Genomic DNA, 12,689 nt, shown 5'->3' on the forward strand with positions numbered 1-12,689 from the left:
TGTCAACATGTCAATATAGCTGTAATGCTTTGGAAATATACTTGGAGTCTAATGGAAAACACATTCTAAATATAATTTAGGTGAAGTGTTTCAAGTATATTTAAATCCATACAATACACACATACAATACATATTTTTATTAAGACTTGTGTTACCTTATTAAATGAAGCGCCTACCGCTTGTATTTTGGCAATGACCATAACACTTTACAATACACTATTCTACAAAGTGGAAAAGTCAAATAAATAAAGTGCTATGTAGTTCATGCTTGGTGTAAAGGACTGAACAACAAACAAAACAACAATTTCCCTTCATCACAGAATTTTATTAAACTTAAAATGTATTCATCTTTAAATCAAAATGAGTTGTGTCTATTTGAACAAATCCAAATTTAAACCAAACATGGTATGGTAACTTCCACCGAACAAAATAAACACTTGTTACCACATTTTCATTGTTACATTTCCTTCTAATCACTGCTCTCATGTTAGACACATTTGTTCCTGGAAATTCAGCAAGTGTAAACTTTACAGACACCGTACTATCAACTATCAGTGCATCCATAAACATGTTTGTGTATTTTCTGTTATTTCAGGGCCCTATTCTCCATTACTCAAGTCATAAGGCCAAGTCAAGTCTGAAGTCATCAAATTAACTACTTAAGTGTGACTTGAGTCCACACCTCTGCTGTACAGACAACAACAATAAAAAATCAATAAAAAAGTTTTTGTGTACTGTTGTAGCAATATTACAAATGCTGGTGAATGGGCTGTACTCTTGCGAACTGAAAAAGGTTGTTGTTCATGTTCATTCCCAGCTAATTAATTTGTTGTATGTATGTATCACGGGGGGCGAGAGGCAGGGTACACCCTGGACAGGTCGCCAGTCCTGTATTGGTGTATTGTGTACTTTAAAAAATTGACTAATTTATCATTGAAATGTTTTAAATCATTAATAATAACTAGAAAATTCCCGCAGGAAATTTTGAGAGTGACTCGAGGGCTGCTGCCGGGGTTATTAAAAAAAGAAAAGGAAAAAGATGTTAGCATTACCATTACTAATGTTGGCATTACCATTTGCCACGCTAACGCGCGGCGCTGACGCACTAAACTAGGCTAAGGCTAGAGATTAGCACAGTCATGCACACACACAATAGAAAACATTCAGCTCAGATGTACACACAGAGCAAGCAGAGTGACAGTCACCTCAAAAAATGTCTTGCTTTACCTCTCTGTTACTGCCTGTCTGTCTTTTACCCTCTCTCTGTCTCTTTCTTTGTTATTTACTTAAATAAACTGAAATTAACTGCCAAGGACTACAAAAATGGCTGCAGCTGTGGCCCTGGCCTGAGGCTGCCATGGTGACTTTGCTGGTTGCCATGACTACTCACAGACACAGGAGAGGAGAAGGAAGAAATTTAGATGTTTTGCCCTCTGACAGTCCTCGCATTTGGGCTCAGTGAGGCAAAACCAAAGCTCACATCAGAAAAAAAAACAGACAGTGATTGGCAGGAGAAGTTCCCGAACACACTGATATAATTTTGGTGTCTCTTGAGTAAATATTGTGGAAACTGTGGTGAGTATAAGAAGAGGGTGGATTCAGCTTTCCTCGAAAATCAGCTTCAAATTTTGAATGGGAGTTAATTGGCAGTTGGAGCGGGACACTCCTCACTCTGGGGCACGCCATTCAAATTCAGAAAATGTCTCGTCTTAGGCGAGCACATTGTACGAATCAGGACAAGTTCCTCTACAAAAGTGGAAAAAATCTAATGTCTACGATGTAAGATGTGCCCAGGAGCAGTGTGGAAAGAGAAAAATTTCAGTGAATTTCAGACAGCCTCTCTCACTCTAGCCTGTGAGGTCCCCCACTCTAGGCCGAACATTCCACGCAATACACACCCATTATAAACTCAGAAATTTCACATGATTGATCACGATGATTGACGAGTGATTGATCGAAAAGTATAAAAGATATCAAAAATCTGAATGGTATTTTTATAGAGGACAAATTTACTTACATTTTAAAGTTTAAATGAAGTCTCTAGGTGAAATTTTGCGGGAGGAGTTAGCTTTTGAAAATGCCCCTCAAAAGTGTCAGTTTTTTCCTTTTTTCGCAGTTTCCCATTCATTTCAATGGGATGATTTTCGCAGTTTTTCGCGAATAAATTCGCGAACAATTCGTGGATTCCTTATAAAAGTAAGAGCACACCGATCCCGATAAAGGCGCACGTTTTGATGTAATTTTTGTCGGTGTCGCCCCAAAATTGCGGGGCGAGTTTGAAATCGAAAAAAGGTACGGAAGATGAATAATATAGAAGAAACACGCAGAAGAACATATAGCTTAGAGCTATATGGGGAGTCGTGTCTCGTGCATAGCCTCGAGTCACTAATAACATAGAAGAAACACGCAGAAGAACAATAGACGGATTTCTTGTCAACGTCACAAGTGTTTGCGCGCGCAGACAGGGGGCAGAAAGACGTCTTTTCAGAGAGTGTTGATAACGGAGGAGGACTGAATCTTTGCGTGTTTCGTTTAGTAGTAGTAGTAGTACAGTCAAAATGCCAAGGAGTTGTTGTGTTGGCTGCGCTAAAAGAGCCAGTGATGAGTGCCAGATGTTTAATATTCCTAGGGGGAATCATACTTTTGCAAAAAACCGGAGGAGGTTATGGCTTCAGACCATAAAAAGGGCAGATTGGGGTCCAGATGGTGTTTTGTTTTAGAGCTATCTTAATTCTCTATCTATGAGTTTAAGTTAGCACTGCATGCTCGTCCATGTTCACGTTCATTCATGTTAAAGTTTAACAAAGTTGTAAACAAAAGACATTGCGTTCAGTAAATCTGTTCGTAGCAGGCTAGCAGCTAGTGCTAGCTAACTGATATCACGTTTGCGAATGCTAATGTTGTTATAGCATGCCGGTTGGATCATTACTTCGGAGATATCCCCTTTGAACTTAACTACGGGTTGTATTTTAATACTTAAAACACGAAATATGTAAACATTAGCCAACATATCTTAGCAAGTAGCCTGCACGTCGACATATCTTAGCACGTCAAATGACAAAGAGCTCGAAATCTACAAAAATGTAAATTCAGCTAAATGTTCAAGATATGTGAGCAAGCCAGGTAAGCTCTGTGACTAAAGAAAAACGAAGGGTTCTTAACTTTAATTTAAAAGTAAAATCGGGCTGTCCGATTGATGCCGCTGTTAAAATTGGCTACGTTTTACATTACCCGCCTAACATGATAATTATAGCCATACATATACAGTGACATTGCAAAATTAAAGATGGACAAACAGATCCAACTAAAATCACGTTTTATTGAGTCTGCAGTTGTGCATTTATATACAAACAAAACAAAAAAGCTTCAATACTTAAGATTGTTGTCGTAGTCAGTCTGGCTTTCTGCCCCCTGGATGCGCACGCACCCAGTAATGTTTGTAAACGGGAAACCCGTCTATAGTGTCTCGTGGCTCCCCATATAGCTTAGAGCTATATGGGGAGTCGTGTCTCGTGCGTAGCCTCGAGTCACTAATTAATAATTTATTTAAGTATAAGTGATATTGAATTTACTTATTGAAAATAGACTTGGGGGAGCAATGCCACCATTCTATGTGAACAATACATTCATTCATTCATCTTCTGTAACCGCTTATTCCTGTTAAGGGTAGCGGGGTCTGCTGGAGCCTATCCCAGCTGTCATTGGGCGAGAGGCGGGGTACAACCTGGACAGGTCACCAGTCTATCGCAGGGCTAATACAGAGAGACAGACAACCATTCACACTCACACGCACTCCTACGGCCAATCCTTCTCGCTGTGAGGCATCAGTGCTAACCACTTCTCCACTGTGCCGCCCGCGAACAATTTTCAATTTAAAAAAACATTTGTTCACCCATATCAGGTGAGTAACAGGGGTCGCGTTAACCGAATATTTTCTGTCACTGATCGTTTTTTTAAAACTGTGACGGAAAAATCTGAAGGCCATCTGTCATATTCACACCCCTGACCACTTGGTGGCGAGTGACCTTATTAATTGACTCTTGTCTCGAATCGCAGTTTGCGATCCAAACATCACGGAACTTTTATCAGGGCACGATTTCCTGGTACACCGATTATACTGATGCACACGCCAGAGCTCGGCTTAACCATGGACCATAGACATATATACAATATATATGTATATGTCTATGTGGCTAACGGCTACCAAAATGGAGGAATCGGATGAAAGCACGTTGCTAGGACTGACTAGACTGAGTTTTTGTGCAAATTGTGCAAAATAAAAGAGTTTACATACCACCAAAGCACTTCAACCCTACTGTGCCATCTAAGAGCTGTTAGCGCTAGCGCTTTTTTTCCTACCATTTAAAGTCAATACTGTCAATACTGAAAAAGTACTTAAAGTTAATGACATTTTAATGAATATTAAATGCTATTGAATTGTATTATTATCATTTTAAAAATTTAAGTGACAGGTAAAAATAGATTATGACAGGATTTTTATGACCCTGTCAGTCAAAATGACAGACAACGTAAAAGTCTAGCGCAACCTCTGGAGACTACACTGTCATTTTGTATGCTATATATAAGTGAAATAAATCTTGAGGCTGGATGGTTAGAAACACAAAAGAGAGGAGACGAGAGGAGTGGAAACCACTGTAGTTGTCAGTTAACATGTTTAAGAACAGCTCTGTAGCTCTTCTGTCATGTGACATCAGACAGATGAGCTGCAATATGTTGATCTCTTCTGACTTCTCCACCACTGTTTGTTCTATCAGTATGCCGTGTCCCTCACTTGGTCAATTCAGTGGACTACATCCCCCACTTGTCCAAATATTAGTAGTGTACAGTTATGTCCGGTGGTCCTGTTAATGACTTTTCATTCTGTTTTTGTAAAGTTAAACTTTAATTTCATAGAGACAAAAATTGTTTCAGCAGCTGCAAGTGCACTCCAGTTAGAGAGTAACATGCTCCTCTCTAAAAAGGATGTATAAAACATGGCTAGGAACAGAAATACGTGGAATGTGAGTAATGAAATGGATCAATAAAACATCAGTAGTGTGCTTCAAGAAACTGTGCATGAATATAAATAGACAAAGCATTGCATTTCAAATTATGTTAATATATTGTAACATGATTTGCTAAATAATCTTGATTTCTCCTGTATTTTAAATTGTATGGCTTTACAACTGTTCAGGAGATCTGCCTCAATTTCTTCACCCCGCAACTTTTTTTTCTGCAGCACACAAAGACCAGCCTACATAATGCAAACAGAGGCACTGCCAGACTCGGGACTCCCGCCAAAAGAAAGATGATCGCGTTGATCCAAGAAGGGTAAGGTACTGATGCCAGAGCCGGGAACGTCTCCTGTAAACCATAAAACAATATGATAAATGGATTTGATTAAGCATGTATAATTTATGTAAGTTGTAATGAACGAAAATGTAAAATGATCTTACAGAGTTTGGGTCCCAGACTAAATATGTGAGCTTCTCTTGGGCTTGAGTCACCAGGTAGAAAACTAAGATAACCAAGACGATTAGAGGACTGACAAATCTCCATGAAACCTGCCAGAAGATGGAGGGCTTATGTCCAACCATGAACTTTATGTCCTCATTGAACCTGGCACATGAGAGAATATTTAATTAGTTTTGAAACATTTTTTAAATACATCATGTTACTGAAAATCCAGGCCATCTTAGTGCGCCTAACTTTATACACAAGCACCAACAGACAAAGAGTTGGAATGAGCTCAAACCTGTCAATGCCGTAGATGTAAACAACAGCTATCATCTCAAAAAATCCGATGGTCAGGAGTGGAACCGACCCAGCAAAGTTGTCAAAGAGAGTGACCCAATAAATTCCTGAATGCTGTGCAAACAGGAGGCAGATGATGAAGGCCACAAGACATGTTAGTCCTGGAACACACATGCACAAAGACAAGTTAGTTTGTGTTGCGAACAATGAAGCAATAAATGCAGAAGTTGTTTTATTTTGAGGTTAAAGGACGAGTTACCGGTCAGTACTTCATGGGGCCATTTTTTTGGGAATACATTTAGGTCTTTCAAAGGGACCACCACTCCTTCAATGTTGCCAAACAAGGTTGAGAGTCCCAAGCAGAGAAGCATAATGAAAAAGAGGACGGACCAAATCGGGGATCCGGGCATCTTGGTGATGGCCTCTGTGAAAACAATGAAGGCCAGACCTGTCCCCTCCACTCCCTGAACAAACACAACACTGATTAGAGAGAGAAGCTAGAATAACTGATGCATCTCCATAACTGATGCATCTCCATCAAAACCTCACCTCACTGAGAAGCTTCTGCATGTCACAGGTTTTGATGTCCAGTCCAAGAACAACATCAGGATAGGAGCTGTTCAAATGATTGAAGGCTGCATCGTAGTTGCTTGCAGTGATGTTATCCTCAGGAAGGCCAAATGCATTCAATAATGCCATGATGTTACTGGGGAAAAATTATGTCAGAGATTAGTTAGTCTGGATTTCTGCAGAGAGATTTAAGAATGCACTCAGATTTTCTGTTCTGTTCTGGTTTATCTTAATACTCATACATACCTACACTGAAAAAGAGAGTGTCTTGTGTAGCTAAATGCTCACTATGCTAAGAGGCTGTTATTCAGCAGGTCTGACTAAGACTTGTGTAGCTAAATGCTCACTATGCTAAGAGGCTGTTATTCAGCAGGTCTGACTAAGACTTGTGTAGCTAAATGCTCACTATGCTAAGAGGCTGTTATTCAGCAGGTCTGACTAAGACATGTCAGCATGCTAACATGTCTTAGTTAGCATCAAACACAGAGTACAGCTTAAGCTCATGTGAATGTACTTAAGTTTTGAAGTGGTGCACTGACTTCCAGTCCTGTAAGCCAACTCATCCATGTCACCCTGCTGGTGTGGCCAAAGGAAAAGACTTTTACTTTGGTCTTTGACTTTTTACTTTCTTACACAGTGGTGACACTCAGTAACTCTTTCATCATATACAAGTACAGTCTAAATATCCGGATATGTACAATGTCTTTTGATAGAGGATATATTGAGAGGCAACTTGTGTGGACTTGGTACAGCCAGGTATCCCAGTATGCAATTCAAGAACGCTCTCCATGCTCTCCGTTTTCAGAATCTAATTTGTCAAGTCCGAACTACCAATAGTCCAAAGTTTGCATAACTGGTATTGATAAACGTCCAGTTTTACCTTTGTGTCATTGTCAGTCAGTTGATTGTTAGCAACACCTTTTGTATCGGCCAGAAAGATAACTGATTTGTGATGGATCGTGTTTCACTAACTGTATATGTCATATGAGATTTGATTTCAAGAGAGAGCGTCTCCACAGACACCCGGACCTGAATACTGTAAATGCCAGGACTTTTTATGTAATTTCACCTACTAGTGAATTGAAAGGAATAATTGTCGTATATTACAAAACGTCCTTGAAGCTAACAGTACTCACTCACTGATACAGGTGTCATATTTCTCAGTGGCCCTGAAGCCAATGATGGAGTAGGTTACAGCAGCAGCATAGACTGAGGTGAAGCCAGTTACGACAGAGAGGATCACAGCATCTTGCACACAGTTGTTGCTTGGGAAAAGAAATAAAAACATATCTTGTGATTTTTTTTTAAATGACATCATGACAGCAAAGTTAAATGTAAGCTCACGTCTTCCAAATGTGACTGCCTTACTGAATAGGATTGTAGCTTGAGAAAGAGATGAGGCCTCCCCATGCCAAACCAAATGCATAAAAGACCTGGGCACCTGCATCCAACCATGTTGTTGGTTTCATCAATTCTTCCACCTGCAAGGTTGATGATTGCATTGTGATGTATGTTAGATCAATGAGATGTAAAAAAAAATCTGTCAATTATGAAACATACATCTGGTGTGAAGAGGAACTTTATCCCACTGAAAGCTCCTTTAAGAGTCAGTCCTCGGATCAGGAAGATGGCCAGCACTATGTAAGGCAGGATGGCTGTGACGTACACTGCCTGAGGTCAAGGCAAATACACAAATTTATATTTAAAACTAGGCAGCTGTGTACAGTAATATAATAAAATTGTGTATACCTATCAGGATCGTGCATATTTTAAGCTGAGCTGAGTAAGCAGAAGACATTTTCCAACAAACTCATGAAGTTGACAAGTTGAAGAAGACATGTATGACATTCGTAGCAAGAAGAACAAAAAGAAGCATGGATGATAGAATGACTTTAAGGTTCAACAAACCTTGCCTGAAGTGCTAATTCCTCTTATGCAGCAGATAGCAACGATAGTCCAGGCGGTCAGCAGACAGACTACTATGGGCCACTGGATTCCTCCAGAGTCAGCGATACCCGTCGAACTGTTCAGAGTCACTCGGTAAAAGAAATAATCCACAGTGGAGCTCTGTTGACATTCTGGTACAAATCCTGAGGGGGAATAAATATACATGGTCAGTGATGCAACTTGAGGTCTTTGGTGTGTTTCTGGGTTCTAAAGATGTGTGATTAAATACCTGTTCTATTTTCATTGAGAGGACACTGCGTCCAAGGCAGCGGCTCTTGGAAAGAATTGAAGAGATACCACAAGATCCAGGCTATCAAGGTGTTGTAGTACAGTGCGACCAAGAAGGACACTAGCATAGAAGCAATACCTGTAATACAGCAGCATTAAGTGTAAATTGTCACTCACAATAAGCCAAATTCCTAATTTTGTTACAGTGACGAGTTTACTTACCAACACCAGTAAGGTAAGGGTTGATGGCCCTCCACACTCCCACGCTGCCTTTTCTGAGTCGCTGACCAATGGCAAACTCTAGCAGCAGGAGAGGCATTCCCTCCAGCACCAGCAGGATGAGGTAGGGAATCAAAAAGGCACCTGGAAAATGAATGGGATGAGCGGTTCAGGAGTTGAGAAAGTGACAAAGGGGATGGAAATGTTTGCTGGTTAGTCCTCAGTCCTCACTTTGCTGAGATGTCACAACAACAAAGTTTGGATAGATTGTCATGTAATTCTGTCATCATCAAGGTCCTCTGTAGCCTGGAAGCCAGATAAACTTGGCCAGGAGTCGCTTTGTTGAGAACTACTACTCTGGCATTTATAGGGCCCTCATTGAAATACTTGGAAATTTATAATTTCAAACCTAGAGTGTTATTGTAAATGTAAATGTACTTTATTTATATAGCACTTTACAACAACCCACAGGTGAACCAAAGTGCTTTACCAGAGATCAAACAACACACCAGAAAACAAGTAAATGAGTAAAAGGAAAAAAATAAAAATAATAAATAATAGGTTAAAAAGGAAAATAAAATAAAAGTGTCACCACACTACCGGGTATTAAAAGCCATTCTAAATAGATATGTTTTAAGTTTTGATTTGAAAAGACCCAGGTCAGAGATGAGACGCATGTCAGTGGGGAGCTTATTCCAGAGCCTGGGTGCAGCAACTGAAAAGGCTTGGTCACCCCAGTGTTTAAATTTTGACCTGGGCACTTCCAACAAGAGTTGGTTAGACAACCCCAAAGCTTTACCACACTCATGAACTGTCAACATTTCAGACAAATAAGATGGGACGAGGCCATTAAGAGCTTTAAAAACAAATATTAAAAGTTTAAAATCAATTCTAAAATGAACTGGAAGCCAGTGGAGGGAATTACGGACAGGAGTGATGCACTCTCTTCTCTTAGTGCTAGTTAAAAGAGCAGCTGCATTTTGCACGAGTTGCACGAGGACTGGGAGACACCAGCATGCAGTGCATTGTAGTAATCCAGTCTTGAACTAATTAGGGCATGGATAGCTCTCTCAAGATCGTGACGGCTCAAAAAATTTAAACTTTGGCCAGAAGACGTAACTGAAAAAAGCTTGTCTTCACAACATGTGTGCAGAAGTTACCAAATATGGTTAGGTTAGTTAAAGGGTTAAGCCAGGCCAATCAATTGTTTGGAATTGCTTTATGTGACAGACAGAAGAGTGACAGCAGCTTAGTCATACATGTCATCTGAATGCCTTTGAGTTCATTGTTTACAATAAAATGGCTCTGATTGGTTGTAGGAAAGTCCATTTGCATGCAGAGGTTTCTTATTCTATTCATTAGTTGAAACGCCGCATAATGAAATCCAAAAGGTGTGTTATGTGCTTCACCAAACTAGGTCCTCAGAGGATGAATCCTGTTGCGTTGTTTGGCTTATTCCCTGAGATCCATGTATATATTATGCAGTCAGGTCAAAATGTTCAGTATCAGGTATTACTTTGTATTTCTATTGTAAATGACTGTAAAAGTATTACGTTTTTGCTCATAGTGTGAACACAGCATAGCAGTTGCTTTGAAGAGACATTGAGTCATTTCTATTAAGGATACTCTGCAGTTCTCGGAGTTGCTCAGAGTTTTATGTTTTGAACAAAGCACGCCTAATTGACAACATAAAATATATATATATATATACACACAATATAGCCAGTGGACACTTTGGCATGTTTGAAGCGCAACATGTGCTGTGCCCAATTTAAAATGCTTATGATAACAATAACTATTAGCAGTTAGGCATTAACGACTGTAAGTTCTTAAGGAATACAGATTTGTTACTATGCTGATAAGCATAGTTTATGACTATAATTAATTATACATGTTTTGATATGATTTAATCAGTTGTTTTCTTAAGATTAAATGTGATTTAATAACACTGGGTCCATCAGTAGCCTATAGTACACATACTGTTGGACACAAAAGTCACAAAGTCTTGACATTTGATAGCATGGACAATGAACTGTGGTTTTAAGTCTGTGTGCTTAAAACTGTCTGGCTAATAAGTCACAGAAAAAGAATAAATTATATTTTCATTATATACATGCTTTTCCATTCCCTGTGCGCCTCACTTAACTAACTTAATGCAGTTTCATTTGAAAACACACACACACACGCACCCACCTCCACACACACATATGCATTTTAAATGCATAGCAAAACATTGTTACCATTCTATTTCAACTTAAGCAGTGTACAGATGAACCCAGGGTCTCTGCCTGCACCTCATAAACCACACCAAAGGTTACCCATTACCTCAGAAAACCTACTACTCTCAAGAATCATTGATTTGGATCTACAGCTAATTTACAGGCACTCTGCTGCAGCTATGAATGAGTGATATATTTAACTTCCCAGAGATTTTATTGAAAATGAAATGTTTTAGCTTTTGGGTGATACTACAAGCTTCTGTAGCTCCTCAGAAAACTCATATACATGATGAACTGCAAAATGCTGTAAATTCCAGTAATAGCATAATCTTTTTTTCAGTACCACAACCACACATTAGCGATCATTTGACAGTATAACCAAATATGTACATTTAACTTACCTCCTCCATGACTTTGACACAAGTAAGGAAATCGCCACACATTACCAAGCCCAATGCAGAAGCCCACACAGGTTAGTATATACTGTGCTTTGTTGTCCCACTTGGGCCTGTCTGCATCCTCTTCTTTTTCTATCCTCTCCAAATCTTCATGTCGAGGGATACGGTGATCCAGTCCTGGGTTGGGAAGTACCAGTCTCATGATGACCACATGTGCACTGAAGCCACAGAAGAAGTGTCTGCTACCTTTGCAGCTCAGCGAGGGATAAGTGTTTACGTATGAACGTACAGATAGGATCATTGTTGGAACAAGTTTACAATCGTTTTCTTTATCTGGCGTAGATAAACCAAAGGCACACTCTGTTCTTTTGTGTATATTCATAGCCATTCAGGTAATCGGTGTAATAATTTTGTACAACCATACAGATATGTTATTATATATTATTATTATATAATAATAATAATGACCAGTGAGGACATATTATTATTATTATTATTATTATTATTATCTTTATTATTTTTAATAATAATAATTGTTAATAATAATAATTGTTAATAATAATAATAATAATAATAATAATAATAATAATAATAATAATAATTATTATTATTATTATTATAATCATTACTGCCATAATAATAATAATAATGATAATAATAATAATAATAATACGTAGAAGAAGAAGAATTTGATTTGGCAGACATTAGATTTGTTACCATTGTGAAATGACCCCTTGTGCACAAAAGAATGCTACATGTCTTTGTATGGACATCAGCCCCTGAAGTAACCCATTATGGTTTCCTTTACTGCCAAATTGTTAGTTGTTAATAGCGTTTTATGGAGCAACAGATACTGCTTCTATACAGACGTTTCTGTTCACTAAGCAACAGAAATGTGATGATTCTGAATCTACACTGCCTGGCCAAAAAAAACATCGCCACCTGGATTTAACTAAGCAAATAGGTACAAGCCCCCTATTGGACAATTACTGCATGGCAGATTACCTCTCAGCTGGCAACAAGTTATTTAACCCCAACTGATGAAATGAGTAGCTTCTCATTTCTTGAACAACCATGTCTAAAGACACATCCTGTGGTCGTGGAAAAGATGTTAGTCTGTTTGAGAAGGGTCAAATCATTGGCATGCATCAAGCAGAGAAAACATCTAAGGAGATTGAAGAAACTACTAAAATTGGGTTCAGAGCTGTCCAACCTATTATTAAAAACTAATAGGATAGTGGGGAACCATCGTCTTTGAAGAACAAATGTGGTCGGAAAAAAAATCCTGATTGATTGTGATCAGAAATCACTTAAACGTTTGGTGAAATCAAATCGAAGAAAAATAACAGTAGAA

The 12,689-nt window shown here is 38.8% G+C and overlaps 1 protein-coding gene across 1 annotated transcript; it reads right to left on the reverse strand.

Annotated features, from left to right (window-relative positions):
- Positions 1-4,502: 4,502 nt before the first annotated feature.
- Positions 4,503-11,537, reverse strand: LOC311501027 (sodium-dependent neutral amino acid transporter B(0)AT1-like; the record flags this gene model as incomplete). Its single annotated transcript, XM_084562676.1, has 12 exons — positions 4,503-5,364; positions 5,457-5,619; positions 5,756-5,915; positions 6,014-6,218; positions 6,304-6,460; positions 7,461-7,589; positions 7,693-7,805; positions 7,885-7,995; positions 8,233-8,414; positions 8,501-8,638; positions 8,722-8,862; positions 11,339-11,537. 12 exons carry the CDS (start codon positions 11,535-11,537, stop codon positions 5,191-5,193), a joined length of 1,872 nt encoding a protein of 623 aa, XP_084418802.1. The 3' UTR covers positions 4,503-5,190.
- Positions 11,538-12,689: the final 1,152 nt, after the last annotated feature.

This window comes from Chelon labrosus (genome assembly GCF_963514085.1).
Source record: "Chelon labrosus genome assembly, chromosome: 16".
NCBI classification, from domain to species: domain Eukaryota; kingdom Metazoa; phylum Chordata; class Actinopteri; order Mugiliformes; family Mugilidae; genus Chelon; species Chelon labrosus.